The sequence below is a fragment of the Lethenteron reissneri genome, chromosome 31 (assembly GCF_015708825.2).
Source record: "Lethenteron reissneri isolate LAM-NWPU_2019-01 chromosome 31, ASM1570882v1, whole genome shotgun sequence".
NCBI classification, from domain to species: domain Eukaryota; kingdom Metazoa; phylum Chordata; class Hyperoartia; order Petromyzontiformes; family Petromyzontidae; genus Lethenteron; species Lethenteron reissneri.
Genome location: NC_083809.1, coordinates 11,072,596 through 11,087,533, shown reverse-complemented (window position 1 = coordinate 11,087,533; position 14,938 = coordinate 11,072,596). Strand labels below are relative to the sequence as shown.

At 52.3% G+C, this 14,938-nt stretch overlaps 1 protein-coding gene across 1 annotated transcript in view; it reads right to left on the bottom strand.

Annotated features, from left to right (window-relative positions):
• Nucleotides 1-242: 242 nt before the first annotated feature.
• LOC133349797 (angiotensin-converting enzyme-like) overlaps nt 243-14,938 on the bottom strand; it is a 37,078-nt gene continuing 22,382 nt past the window's right edge. Inside the window, 11 exon segments of the mRNA XM_061563559.1 lie at nt 243-3,438; nt 4,762-4,943; nt 6,484-6,606; nt 7,433-7,531; nt 8,004-8,148; nt 9,070-9,293; nt 9,708-9,880; nt 10,513-10,610; nt 11,858-12,049; nt 12,664-12,807; nt 14,341-14,425. Of these exon segments, the coding sequence (XP_061419543.1) occupies nt 3,245-3,438; nt 4,762-4,943; nt 6,484-6,606; nt 7,433-7,531; nt 8,004-8,148; nt 9,070-9,293; nt 9,708-9,880; nt 10,513-10,610; nt 11,858-12,049; nt 12,664-12,807; nt 14,341-14,425 (1,659 nt within the window). The 3' untranslated portion in view covers nt 243-3,244.

The following is a 14,938-nucleotide window of genomic DNA, read 5'->3' as shown; positions in this document are numbered from 1 at the left end:
CCGAGCACACCAAAGGACTTTTAATTGAAACGGGAAGGTTATGGGTTCAATAACTGGCATGAGGAACAATTTACATGTCAGAGAACTCATCTTAAACAGCCATGATCAATCCACTGCTGGATCAACGCTTTCCCAAGCCGCCTCTGACGATCTTGCGACGCAAAAGTCAACGGATTTCATGGCTCCATCTCCTTGCTGGACACGCCCCTGGGACGTACGTACACAAATATTTCAGGGTTTTTTTCAAATGTATTTTTTCAGTGGTATGTTTATTTGAATGTGAAAGACAATGCAAATTTTGGCAACAAAAAACCCCAAATGTTATGAATCGCTTCACGCTCATCAACACGCTCGTTCACAGGCTACAAAACGTGAAGGCCGGATAAGCTCATCTATTCCGTGAAGTTCTAGAGTTGATCGTACGCAGATTTCTTTAAATGTCTAAGGGTGCTTTATACATGTAAACTATTATCATTACACGGCACTGCGTCACCAAAGTGGAGAGTGAACGCGACATCCAGCACACTCCAAGTGCAGAGCGCCAACAAGCATACCTTGTGTGTGGACTATACCCGTCTGTGAAGCACGGCACATTCGTGGGAAAATGTTGGCACCAATGGCCAGGGCCGGATTAAGGTTCTTGTAGGACCCCGGGCACTTGTTTCGTAGGCCTTCGCTGATAGCTTTCTGCAGTTGCTACTGCTGCCTCCATGTTACCACTACAGCTGTCTCGGCCTCGCTGTGCGCTGCATTACATCACTATCCGAGTAGTTAACCTCGCATTCAATAAACCTTCAGAGCCATGGTGAACATGCGACTCCAACGTATTTAATGAATAGAACGAGGTAAACCTGATGGAAAAACAGCACAAAATACAGCATATGTTAATACTTGCAATATCAATACAATTGTAGTGGCGTGGAATGAGTCACTGGAGCGCGTGCCGCTGGGAGATTGGTAGACAATAGAATTAGGGGTAACAGCCCGTTCTACCAGTTGCACCTGCGGGCAAGGCACAGAGCAATCTGGGAGATCCAGAGGGGTGCGGGGCCGAGAGCGGATCCTGGCCACGCTGGGCAGGATGTAAGGCGAGCTCCGACTCACAGTCGGGGCCGCTGCGATCTGGAGTGGAACCCGTCATGCCGTCGTCATCGTGATCTTCACCCTCTTCAAGCTGGGGGTCTGGCAGCATGTTGGCTGTCCCGACCCGGTGGGTGGTTATCCCCTAAAGGCTGTGAAGGCCGGAATAAAAGGGAGTACCTCCTACTAGTGTGTGTGAATTAGTACACTCCACAATGAATACTGCAGCATCATAACATTGTCTTAGATAACATGAATCTCAATAATAGGTCCTGGATGGACCAGGCACCTTCATTAGCACTGAATACCTATACAACAAGCTACTGTGTTAAATAAGGTCACTTTGTATAATCACCATACTGCATCCCAAATGTACAGCGCTGCACTTAACACTGAACTGTGGATGAGATACTTCTTCATCCTTGCTCTCACGAACGCATTAAAGTTACATGGGTACAAATCTGGCTCGGCTTATCCAACTACAAATAACATTCACAATAATGCAAGTGGCAGGCTTCGTTGTTAACTAGGCCTCGTATTTATCAAAACAATTTCACAGCATTATAAAGGCAATCCTAACATGACAGCATCCCCAGTATTACAGGAACATAAACGCACCTACAGAAAATGCTTCTTAAAGTCCCATAATGAACAGATGCACCCGTCTTCACTGCGACGCTAATTGTGCCTCAATTTAGTATTCTGTGTAATGGCTGACACCCCTTCCTTGCCTCGTGGCTTCGAGACCCTTAACTCGTAACTTCGTGATCACGTGACCAAACTCAACACCATATCAGGACGTTCCTGTGTAAACACACCCCCCCTCCCCCCCCCATGTCTGCCATGGGGCAGAACAACAGCCGCTGGTCACTCGCTTGTTTCATGCGGACTTCGTCTAGCCAATAGACAGACGTCGTTACTGCTGATGCGTTCATTATTTAGTCTGTGCTGTAATTCGATGGGAGTGCGCTGTGTGCCTATCCTTGCTATATACGTATATTTATTCCAGAAGATATCTTGGGTTACATTTTTTTTATAATACAAAATCAAACATGGTCAAATGTGTTTTTTTACGTAGGCCCTTTAATTTTCATAGGCCCTAGGCACAGTGCCTACGTGGTACCTACTGCGCCTATTGGATAATACGGCCCTGCTGATGCCAAATGGCCTGATGGAATACGTGAAGGTGGGGGCGCAATTGTGCACTGCATGCGTCGTGGATGTGCTTGTTAGCCGGTACCACGTGCTAATCGCATCGTAAGCCTGCGGCCTGGTATGGCATCGATTGGAGGCCACCATGCAGATTCATCATGGGAATCAATTTATAGTCGGGGACAAGAGTGGATTTACACGGTAATTACAGGTGCATCCATCGCTACTGAACTGTATTGTGTCACCTGTTCAAGAAATATTAATTCTGTATAAATTACATATCTCCTTAAATCACTGCAGCAGCAGCAAAAGTTACGCGATGAGTTGGAAAATTATTATTTAGCTAAGCACGTTTAGCAATTTAAGAAAGTCGGCGGCAATGATTAGCGACGATCGATCGTGCGTTCGGAAAATGTTGAAACAGTCGGCTTCATGCTCCTCCCGAGGGGGGGGTGGGCCCTCTCTAAAGAGGCGACGACGCTGCCAATGACGACGCAGACGCCGGTGAGAACGCCGCCAGGTCACTTGGCGTCCCTTGCCAGCCCGGAGCGAGCGAGCCCGCCTTGGTGGAGCGCCCTCCCGGTTAGCACGGTTGGCTACGTATGGTGCGAATGAAAGTTCAACGTAGTCCGGGGGAGATCCCCCTCATCGCGGTCACGGGCCGCTTCCAAGGGAGCCATTCGGCTGACGCGTCCGAGCGACGGTCTTGTGGACGCGCCTCGTCAGAAACCCCCCCCCCGCCCCCCAAAACTTCCTTTCGGCGGACGCTTCTAATTCCGCTGAGTAGCGTGCAAAAACCACGAGGGGCCATGGCGTTTGCCTCCCTGGTGCGTGAGGTCGGGCGGGTGGGCGGGGTGCGATGACGCGAAACGAGCGACATGCGCGACGCCGATCTCCCAAGCCGCATGTCGGAGGTGGTGGCGGTGGCGGTGACCGGCAGTGGCAGCGGCGGCGGTGGTGGTGACCGGCGCTGCCGTATCCGGGCGGCGGCGGCGGTGTCGTCTCGGCGACGTCACGAAGCGTTCTCTAGCTGGGAGGCCGGCGCGCGATTCTTCCAGTGGCGGACGGCGACGGCGCTGGCGGCGACGACGAGCACCGCCGCGGCCGCGAGCAGCAGCAGCAGCAGCCACTGGGCCGCCGCGGCCGCTCGCTCGCTCACCTCCATCCCCAGGAAGGTGGAGACGGGCGCCGCGCCGTAGCCGCCGTCTGAAACGCAACGACGGCGCCGCGTGAGCCTCCGTGCCCGGCCCCCCGTTGCCGTCCTCGAGCGCGGTCATTCTCAACCTTTTACTTGGCTACTGCCCCCACCCATCTTGTTGACGTTTGTTTTACCCGAGCACCACCCTGCTTGCCTGACCTTACATGGCTCTGAGAAATAAATGTATGAATAATGAACGCCAATATTTGAACCAATTCTCCATTTTGTGAGGTATCCAAACTAGCTAGTAACTGCAAGCGAATACAAAACATTCAACGGACGCTCTGTGATGCGTGACGTAATTATGCTGCTAACCCCAGAGCGATAAATGCTCTGATGCGTGTGGCATTGTCTTTGAACTGTTCACATTTTGGCGTTGTTCTCTGGTCTGACACTGGAAGTGAGGCTACAAAAGGCTAACACTGGTGAGACTAGGCCCTCTCTGGTGTAGGCCAATCAGTTCAAAGACAATGCATTTATTATCAGAGCATGTTTGTCTGCATGTTCACCACATGTACGTGTGGTTAATGCAGACTTGATTCCTCGCAAAAGGTATCTGTGTGGTATTTGAACATCTTAACTCCTGCTTCATTGCCAGAAAAAGTAAACCCTTTTCTTATTTATCATCATAACAAGAATATAATATTTTTTCCGAATTCGGTGTAAAAAAAAACTCAATATATCAAGAGCCGTATTGCACGTGAATAACGTCACGAATCAGTCCTTTAAAGGGCCAAAAGCTATTTGCAAAAGGTATTTATTTGGTGTTTGAACGTCTTAAAAGCCTGTTTTATTGCCAGAAAAGGTAAAACCTATTCAAATTTTTTTTATATCTTGATTTGAAACTTTCGTGCCTGCAGGAATCCATACTCTTTGATTCTTTCGGGAAAGTCATGTAGGTAGTAATATATTATTATTTTTCATACTTTGAAACTGGCAAAAAGGTCCCATGATATGACATAATTAGGTTGTGCTCACTGGTTACTCTTGGAAACCCGCATTGTTTACTATCAGTGGGTTTAAAAAGGTCTTTTATATCATTCTAGGTTACCATATGGATTTTAATTTCATTGCAGTTATTTTACATTGCCAGATTCATACGTAATTATTCACCAATGACACAATTTCACACATTTATAAATCTCCTCCCGTACCCTCCTGGGGGGACATTGCCACGTTGGTACCCCCCCAGGGGTCCGCGTCCGCCCGATAGAGAACGGCTGCTCGAGCAAAGCGCGTCGGGGCTTGGCGGAACCGCCGACAGCATCGCTGCGACGAGGAGACCGGCGGACCTGGTGGGGGGGGTCAGCGGGGTTGTCGCGACCACTCACACGGGCGCCAGTCGTAGCTCGGCCAGCCCACGACGTCCCCGTGCTCCCCATTGCGGCGATGCAGCCACAGCAGCAGCGGCTCGAAGTAGCGCAGGAGGGCGGCCGCGGACATGGAGCGGTTCCCCGTGAGCACCTCCAGGGCGTCCTGCCAGGGGCGGCTCGCGCCCAGCCGCATCGCCTCGCTGCACGTGGGGGAGACGCACGCACGCGCAATTGTGATGATGAAAAATCATAACCCCAAAACTCTCTCTGAATTTACAACTTGGCCCGAATTGTTCTCACGCTTTAGGAATTCGGCGATGGTGATTTAGCACACCCCGGTGGTGAGCTACAGTTGGAGATGCAATTCCACGTGATTTGGCTCTTTAAATTGCTTTGTTGTTGATGCGCCGCCTTTCACATTGTTTTTGGGGCCTCTGTGTGAGGTTACATTTTCCACGGCGCCGGTGTTTGTGGCCACAGAATGCACACAGGAAGAGAGGCTTTTGTTTTCCACTCGTGTATCTCGTTGCTCGTGCGGATGCGGTCAAGCGCCGTCCATTGTTTCTGTGGGAAGATCTAAGCTGAGCAGCGTTGACCGTGGACTCGCCGGGAGGAATGGGGCGTCGTTTACATACACACGCACGTACTTTGAACTTCTTTCGCACCGTACGTTAGCCAACGGTGCTAATCCAGAGGTGTACCACACACTCGGCGTTGACAAAACACTCCCCGTTCATCAGCAACGGCGAACAGTTCGTTGGTATGAACTTTAATTCACAGCCCTCTCGATCCACTTTTGAACGAGGGCCTATCTCCTCTCTCTCCCTCTCCACGTTGTGTCGGTTAAAGAGGTTGTTTGGCCATCACAATCGGAATCTTTGTTTATCCTTTGAGAAATCCAATGAGCTATGAAGCTAACTTGTCACAGATGGTCCAGTAGGGGCAGGTTAAAAAGTTACAACAAACATACAAAGAATATAAACAACGATGGGAGTGCAAAGTATAGGAAATGTAATCAAATAACTCTAAATAAATAAAACAGATAAAGTATATCAGTACACATTGCATACTACACCAATTCCTAAGCTTGGGCAAGGCAGCAACAGAGAAAACAATTCCAGACCACGTCAAGACAACGCAGAGTCCCTCAATAAAATTGCACGTTAAATTTGAAACTATCGATACACAGGTAAGAATGAAAGTTACAAATCACATTTGAACTTCACCATGCCGGCCCATGTGCCTCTGGAGACGGGTGGCAATGTTCAATATGAGTAACTGGGCTGTGAGACGGGGCTGCGTGTACTTGAAACTAAACTAAACTATTTATTTTACCAGGTAAGGCCGACCACTGAGCTATGTAGCTATTTTTCAGAAGCGACCTGGCCACAAATGATAGCTCAACAACGTGGCTTATCGTGTGGACATTTATAGCAGCCAAATACCCAGAGAAAAACCCCAAGCGACCACGGGACGAACATGCAAACTCCAAATATACAGGCGTCAGGATCGGGCTCAAACCCACGACTTCCTGTGTACCAGGCGAGGTAGTTAACATCTCGCCACCGTGGCACCCAACTGGGCTGTGAGACAGGGCTGGGTTTATTTGACACTTGAGGTCGGTGTGAACCGGAGGGAGGAACAGATGATGCTCTCGACAGGACGACCGGCACAGAGCAATATGAAGCATGCGGTGTGTGTGGGGCGTGAGGGATGATGATGATGACAATGACGACGTACGCGAGCAGGCTGCCCGCCTCCGTGGAGCCGTAGATGTCGCACGTGTGCAGGGGCCCCGTGTGCCCCGCGCGGAGGCACAGCGCCTCGTGGATCTGGAACTGGAGGATGTAGCTCACGAAGTACCTGCAGCCACGGCAGAGCGACGCGCTCGATCGGGACGCTCGCTCGGGAAGCCGCTGGCTCGCTGGCTCCGGACGCTCGCTCACTCACTCGGGACGTTGCTCAGGGACAATTTCTCACTCGCTCGGGATGCTCGCAATGCTCACTCGGGACACTCTCTCAGGAAGCTCACTCGCTAACTCGCTCGCTCCCTGGGCGGCGCTCCCACTCGTGTTTTTTTTTGCTATCGGCTTCAGGGTCAGGAAAACTAAAAAAAAAATCTATTGGGACGTCTCACAGCGAGCAGTGCATCCCAGAACTACTCAGGAAGTAATTTAAGCGACCTCATGTCCTCACTCGAGGCACAATGTTTAAATGCCACCACAAGATTGCTCATCCCATGTCAATCAAACTAAACATGTTTAATCTAATATGATAATTTTGTGTTTTGGTGCAATCATTGGTAACTGGACCGAGAACATTCATTCAACTCACTGGGAACTCGGTTCAGGCACGGGTGGCTGGCTCACACTGAATATCTCAGCAGTTTCGGCCTAGTGCTCTGACACGGCCATGAAGGGCCCCCGATCCATTTTGCTACCTCGTGTTCACACTTATTAACGCCTTGATGGACTTTACAGCCACACGCATGGTCCCATACCATCACAGCGCGGTATTGATAACACGGACGCAGTTAACTGTATTAAATCTCACTTGGAATAGCACCGAATTATGTGAGTAGCATTTTACTGGCCTGACCATCCGTGTGTTAACCCTACTTCTCGCGCTCCGTGAAGCCCGCTTGCTGACCGGGTGTGTGCCCGTGTGTGCGAGTGGATGTGAAGATGACCTGATGTAGGGCACGCAAGATGGCACGTGGAACTTGGCCCCAGGGTCAAAGTCGGCTTCCGTGCGGGGCACAGGTGGACACACGCCCTGCAGCTTCAGTCTGTCGGCACAAACCGCGAAGTCACCCTTCCCACCACGCCGCCCTCGCCGCCCTCGCCACCACATTGCCCGCACCACCACCGTCATGGAAGGATCGCTGATCTACTGCAAGTGAACTGCGGGCTTCAATCCAGATATGCCGCCATTGAAACTGCCTCTTTGATCCGTCGGGCATTTACACTGAACTTTAAGAGTCCCATTCGTGCTGTAGTACGGCTCGATTATATCAAAGAGGCATCGATGCCGTACTGGAACGATCCCGAGGAAGCCTCAGTCTGGCTGCAGTGCCAACGTGTGCTCGTGCATTTATGAAAATTCGCGAACGCCACGAACACATCTTGCCCCGCGCGGCGACGTCACAGCCGCACGTCTCGTCGGCTCCTCGGCAACATCGACAGCCGAGACCGGGGGACGCGGCGTCATGCTCCTATCCGGCGCTGGCACGCGGACTCCCCCCCCCCCCCCCCCCCCACCTGTGCTCCCACCACGCCTGGTTGTACTGCTCGGGCGAGACGCGTCCGTCGAACACCTTCCAGCGCCACTGGTCGATGAGGAATCCGAACGGCAGGAAGGCCACCTTGTCCAGGGCCATGCTCATCAGGAAGTTGATGTCGCTCTCTGCTCACGCGCACAGCGCGACGACGGCTTAAAAGCGGCCGCGACCGCGTCAATCGCCGCGAGCCACGGGGGTCACGCTCCGCGAGCGCCCAGCACCCGCTCTGAACTGTACGCCTTGTGGCGTCCGCTAGTCTAGCACCAATTTAGACGAGGCTCAAAAGAAAGCCGTCTCTGGTGTGGACCAATCAGTTTCAAGGACAATGCATATATTACCAGTGTGTTTTTTGTTTGCATTTTGACCACAAGTATCGTGGTTAATACACACATGATTCCTTGTAAAAAGGTTTCAGTTTTGTTGCCAGAAAAAAAGGGGAAAAACCCTATAATTACGTTAAAACCCCCCCAAGAAATGTTTAGAGCCACTGACCTGGCTATCACAAATGACATCTCGACGAAGTGACCGATCGCGGTGGATATTTATAGCAGCCAAATACTCGAAAAGCGTGATGTCGATTCTAAATGTGTGAGGAAAAAACCGGAGGGCCCGGCGAAAAATCCACGCGACCACGGGGAGAACATGCAAACAGCAGGCGTCAGGGTTGGGATCGAACTCACGATCCCATGTATACCAGTCAAGGCAGTTAACATCTCGTCACCATGGCGCCCCACTCTCCTCGAATCTCCAAGGCTCAACAGAGTCGATCGTGAGCAGCGCTTGGACGAGCGACCAAGATCACACGCCCAGTTGTCATCGGCGTGGCTATGCGGCCAGCAGGGGTCGTGCAGCAAAATCCACTGTTGTACTGTACTTATAAGCTATCTGTCTATGCCCCCGGGCCTTAAACCAACCTACAGTGACCGGTTTGGTGAAGTACGGTCAAGTGACCCCCCACAACACCTCGCGGCGAGGGCAGACCCTCATCCACCAGTGGATTGACAAAAGGGTTGCGGAGGGAGGGACGGACGGCCTTTGACGCTCACCGTAACTCTCTTCGGCCCGCTCCAGCAGCCCGATCTTCTGAAGGTGACGCGGCGTGGCCACGGACAGCGCCATGACGTCGCCGATGGCCTCGTGGAAGCCCGGATTGGCGCCGTCGCGGAACGGCACGGGCTGCTCCTTGTACTGCAGGAAGTACTGCACGTGGCCCATCTCGTGGTGCGCCGTCACCAGGTCGTCCATCGTCTGCACCGTGCACTGCTTGATCCTGCGCGCCAGGCCAGGACGCGCGGGTGTGGCGGGCGTGTCGCGTGCCCCCGCGTGGGCCGTTCACGCAGGTGACCAACAAGCGCGATTTGAGAGCCTGATTCACGCTTGTTGTTATCCGTGTCCCAGTGGTGCCTGGCCCACCGCTCTCCTCCAATCCCCTCGTCACCCGGAGCAATCAAGAGCCACGGTCGGAATGTCACAGGAGATGTCACAGGGGATGTCACAGGGGACGTCACAGGGGATGTCACAGGGGACGTCACAGGGGATATCACAGGGGACGTCACAGGGGATGTGACGAGAAGTGATGAAATGTCATAGGTGATGTCACAGGGGGTGTCACAGGAGATGTCACAGGGGACGTCACATGGGATGAAGAGGACATGACAGCGAGCACAGGGCCGTGTCGGCTCACCTGAAGTCCTTGCGGTTGTGGAAGTTCCAGGCGGAGGCGTGGCACACCACCTTGCGCCCGTCCGCGGGCTTCTCCAGCATCGACTTATTCCAGAACTCCGGGGGCATCGGGATCATCCCCAAGGATCGGAAGAAGTGGTCCGACTCCTGGAACATCCGCAGGGGCGTCCAATTCTGCACCCGGTGAACCAAGCGGCGGTGAGGGGGGAGGGGGAGGCAGCCGTTCTTTCTGGACGACTCGACCATTGAGGAAAGATGATAATTGTTTTTTTACCCTTTTATCTGACAACAAAACTGACACCTTTTTTACAAGGAGTCATGTTTGCATTGACCACAATACCTGCGGTCGGAATGCAAACAAAAAACACAACTCTGATAATGTATGCACTGTCCTTGAAATGTATTGGTCATCTGGTCCAACACCATGTGAGACTAGGCTCTAAGGAAAGCTGTCTCAGGTGTGGACCAATCAATTTCAAGGACAGTGCATACATTATCAGAGTTGTGTTTTTTGTTTGCATTCCGACCGCAGGTATTGTGGTCAATGCAAAGATGACTCCTTGTAAAAAAGGTGTCAGTTTTGTTGCCAGTTAAAAGGGTAAAACATTTTTTTCATATTTTGCTACTGGCAAAGGAGGTTCCAATGGTGCGTTGAGGAAAGTTCCCGCTTTCCTCAATGGTTGGTGTTCAACTTTAGATAATTGAGCTAGATTCCAGAAGTGACCTAGGTGGGGGGGGGGCTCTCCTGGGTGGGGGGGGCTCTTGGGTGGGGGAGGGGCTCTGCTGGGGGGGGGGGGTTTCCTTGCCTTGCTCTGCATGGCTGGCGTGGCATCCACGGCCGGCGCGTCTGGGTACGGCGTGACGACGTCGTACACGTTGCTCCAGCTCTGGGCCCACACGTTACCTGGGCACACGCGTGGCGCAGCGCGGTGTGAGGATCACGGCGGTGGTGTGAGCGGGAACGGATCGGTTCACCCCGGACCTTGATCCGGCTGCTCGAGCCATGAATAGGAAGACTAACGTAAGGGCACGGATCTCCGAATTGTATTATTATGATTAACATGCTGTGCCGGATTAAGCTAGTGCAGGGCCTGTAGCATATGTTATAAATGGGCCCTAAATGTAAAATAAAATGATAATATTAAAACACAAATGTTTAACTTGCATGCTAAAGTAATTGTACTTTTTTATTTGCTATACAGCCAGATAATACGACAAATCGCTAACCTTAAAAACCCAGTCGTTCATAAAAGTTGAAGGCAGGATAGTACTATAGTAATCCATCTAGTGCAGAATCACTGAACCGGAATTGATAGCTTGAAAGCATTTAGTGTGGGGCCCTTGAAAGTGCGGGGCCCGTAGCTACTACATGTGTAGCTACTTGTGCTACTGGGATAATCCGGCACTTGTTTTACCCATAAAAAGCCTCTCTGAGTCTGCATACTCTTTTTGAGGAGGGTCCTAGCAATGTTTTGCAGTAGGGGTAATGCCGCTATGTCTAATCCCAAGAGAGCAATTTGTATTTCGTTTCAGCTTTGGTAGGAACCCAAAGATCATGGGAGCAAACCCACGCAGAGCAGGGGGAGAACACGCAAACTCCACACAGAGAGGAATCGAACCCAGGCCCCTTCTTGCTGTGGGGCGCGAGTGTCGCGGCTGCGTGCCACCACGCTGCTGTCATCCCGGGTTCCTTGAGGCAACAGCACGGGAAGGGGGCGTGTCGACAGCACGGACCTACTAGGCCAAAATCACACTGCCACAGAGAAGAGCAACGGGTGACTGGGAGAGAGCACATTCTCACTGGGATGTACTATTTTTTTTATTGACCCTTTTTATTTTACCAGGTTAAGGCCCCACTGAGCTATACGAAGCAACCCGGCCATCACAAATGATAGATCAACGAATTGGGCTCATCACGTGGAAATGTATAGCAGCCAAATACTCTGAACGCGTGATGTCGATTCTAAATTGTAGAAGGAAAAACCGGAGGACCTGGAGAAAAATCCACGCGGCCGTGGGAAGAGAGACACGCAGACTCCGAATATACAGCAGCAGGCGTCAGGATCGACATCGAACCCACGACCTCCTGCGTACCAGGCGAGGTAGTTAACATCTCCATCTCCTCGCCACAGTGCCGCGGAGCAAACCCACCGAGCAGGTGTGCGGGAATGGGGCCGCGCAGGTTGACGAGCCGCTCCCCATAGCGCCGGTGCAGCCTGCGCCGCACGTAGGCGTGCATGTGCAGGTAGAGGGGCCGCAGCTCGTCGTACAGGCGCTCCAGGTCCGCCTCGAACGTCTCCGTCTCATAGACGGAGCGCCACATCTCGCCGCCGTCACGGTAGCCTGCCGGCACACGAACACGGCATCACGGTGCCCAGCGCGACGCTCGCCGTGTCCGTCACGGGCGCGCACAAAGGGGCACGACGCCGCGTCGGGCTAACGAATAGTCGTCCGTTCCTTCGCTCGTGATGGGCACGCCGAATCATGTGCGTGGGAACGTGTGGTATTTTATTTGTATACGCTGTACGCAAATAGGTTCACCGACCCCTGCAGCCACGAGAGGCGCTGTGAAAAAAAATCTGGAACCGCAACCCTGATAACGACAATTTATCAGTTGCCGTGGACGTGATTTATTACGCCATTCAATTAACAAAAAAGCGCCTCTCGTGTGGCTTACATGACTGGGCTGTTAAAGTGACATCAAGAGTGGTTCTGTGATGTCATCCTCTGGGGCCATTCTCTAACACAGGCGCGGGTGCACTGCTCACTGCAACAGTTCCAAGTGGATATTTCTTCATCTCGTTATGTGGCTGACAGTGAAGTTAGAATGTAATGCGGGGTGGGGGGGGGGAGGTAGCGAAAAAATTCAACAAGAAATGAAATCACGAAAGGAAAGCAAAGCCAATGTCGTTGTACATCGTGGTGCTTGTTCCACCGTGAATTTAAATCGCTCGAACCGTTGAGCCGGGCGGCCTCATTGCTCAGCTCCACGTAGCGCGTGAAGTCGCTCCTCATCTTGCGCCCGGAAGCATTGCGCCATCCCTCCCAGTACCAGAGCAGCTCCTCGTGGTCCTGCGACTTGGCCATGGTAGCCGTGATGTCTGCTCACACACGGCAGGGGGCACGGTCGGACGGGCACGCGGACAGGTGAGGCACACGGTCAGAAGGGCACGTGCACAGACGGGCACGCGGACAGAGTGATCTGATGAGAATGGGAGGTTCATGGGTCCTTCCAAGGAAAACCCCAAGTCATCGTGAGTGCGCGCTCCGACCACTGTGTTGTGTTTCTCAACATCAAAACTTTCGCGAAATCGAAGTAGAAATCCAGCGGCCGCCCACAACAGGCACTTTCTCAGCCAAAGGGAAACTCATCCCAGCTCGCTCGCTCAAATGAGGAACACTTGTCGGGCAGGACAACAAAGGCAGTCGTGCCTCCGTGCCAGATGTCGAGCCACGTCTTACTCTGGCCCGCCGCGCGCTTCCTTCCCCGCTCCGCACGTGCCGCACACGCACCACAGATCCCAGACCCTCCTCCCGGCACCGCGTCCCCTCCTCTCGCTGTCTCTCGTTCCGTGCGCCCCCCCCCCTGCCCCTGTGCAGTCGTGAGCGGTGACATCCTCGCAAAAGGTGCGGTGCTCATCGAAGAACGGAAAGCCGCACCCCCCCCCCCACTCCTCCGTCGTTCCGTGTGACCACCACATCGTGTGCACGGTGCTCTCGGCTTCCTTCGTTTCCCGTCCTGGTGAGCTGTCTCGTCGCTGACAGAAAGCGTCGGATTTGAATGACGCGGCAGCGTTGCCAAGCCGGGTGATGAAAACGGCAGGATCGCGAGTTTTAAGACGTCTTGACCGGACATCAATTTCGAGAGCGAGCCCGTGCACGAAGAAAGTCGTTTCATCATTTTAGAAGTCATCCCGTGTTAATGGGGTTTACAAGCTGGCAGCTTTCTGCTTAAATTGGTAGGGCTGGCAAGCATGCAATGAGACCCATTGTGGAGCAATCCAACACAAACAACTATTTAAAAAAAACTGTAAACGAGAAAAAAGTGAAACTTTTTTCATTTTACCAGGTAAGGCCCACTGAGCTATGTAGCTCTTTTTCAGAGACGATATGGCCACAAATGATTGCCCAACGAAGTGGCTTATCACGTGGACATTTATAGCAGCCAAATAGTCTGAACGCGTGATTGTTTCTAAATGTGGAGGGAAAAAACGGAGAACCCGGAGAAAAATCCAAGCGACCACAGGGAGAGAGAGAGAGAGACGCAAACTCCAAAAATACAGCAGCAGGCGTCAGGGTCAGGATCGAAACCACGACCTCCTGTATACCAGGCGAGGTAGTTAACATCTCCTAGCCACCGTGACGATGATGAGAGAGAGACACGCAAACTCCAAATATACAGCAGCAGGCGTCAGGGTCGGGATCGAGCCCCTTGACCGTCTGTATCCCAGGCGAGGTAGTTAACATCTCCTTGCCACCGTGGCGCCTCAAACACAGCTTTCATCACATTCTCTCAGCCAGCCCTGACCCATTCACAGAATTAATGACTCGTTACCGAGCACTGACCACAGCTGGCGTGAGGCGTCGTGGTACGGGTCATGTTAGTGTCTGCAAGCCCAGCCAGGGTGCCTTACCTGGGTCCAAGGGATGGCATTTCTCTTCCCGACAAACTTCCGCAACGCTGTACGTCATCGCCATCCTCGTCGTGATCTCATTGTACTGCGAGCACACAGTGGTGGCGGTGCATGTGATTTTAATAATACATTTTTAAAAACACATTCATTCATTACTTATTATTGCGTTCCGTCCGTAGACATGGCGGATTCAGCATCAGCTTTCTCTGTTCGCCATCAATACGCGCCATCTGCCTAACAATGGGAGGCAATGATCTCGTGACGCTGTTCGGAGGGGAAATTAAAGAGTAGGTCATCACGATCCTAATGTGAATTACGACATCGCAAATGACCACATTGGGGAAAACGCCACGGCATTCCTCGGCCGCTCTTGCGAAAGCCTGGCGAGATGCTCCTGAAAAAGACTTGAGTGAGGGCGAGGCATTGCTGTGTAAACATTGTAACCGTGACTTCATCAAATAAACTTTCAATAAGTAATATAAAAAAAATGTAAACACGCTTTAATAAAATGTACCGTACGAGTAATGGCGGAACTCCACAACCCCAGGAAGTGGCCCCGAAGCTTGCCACAACGAACGGGGCCGTGGTGATTTACAAC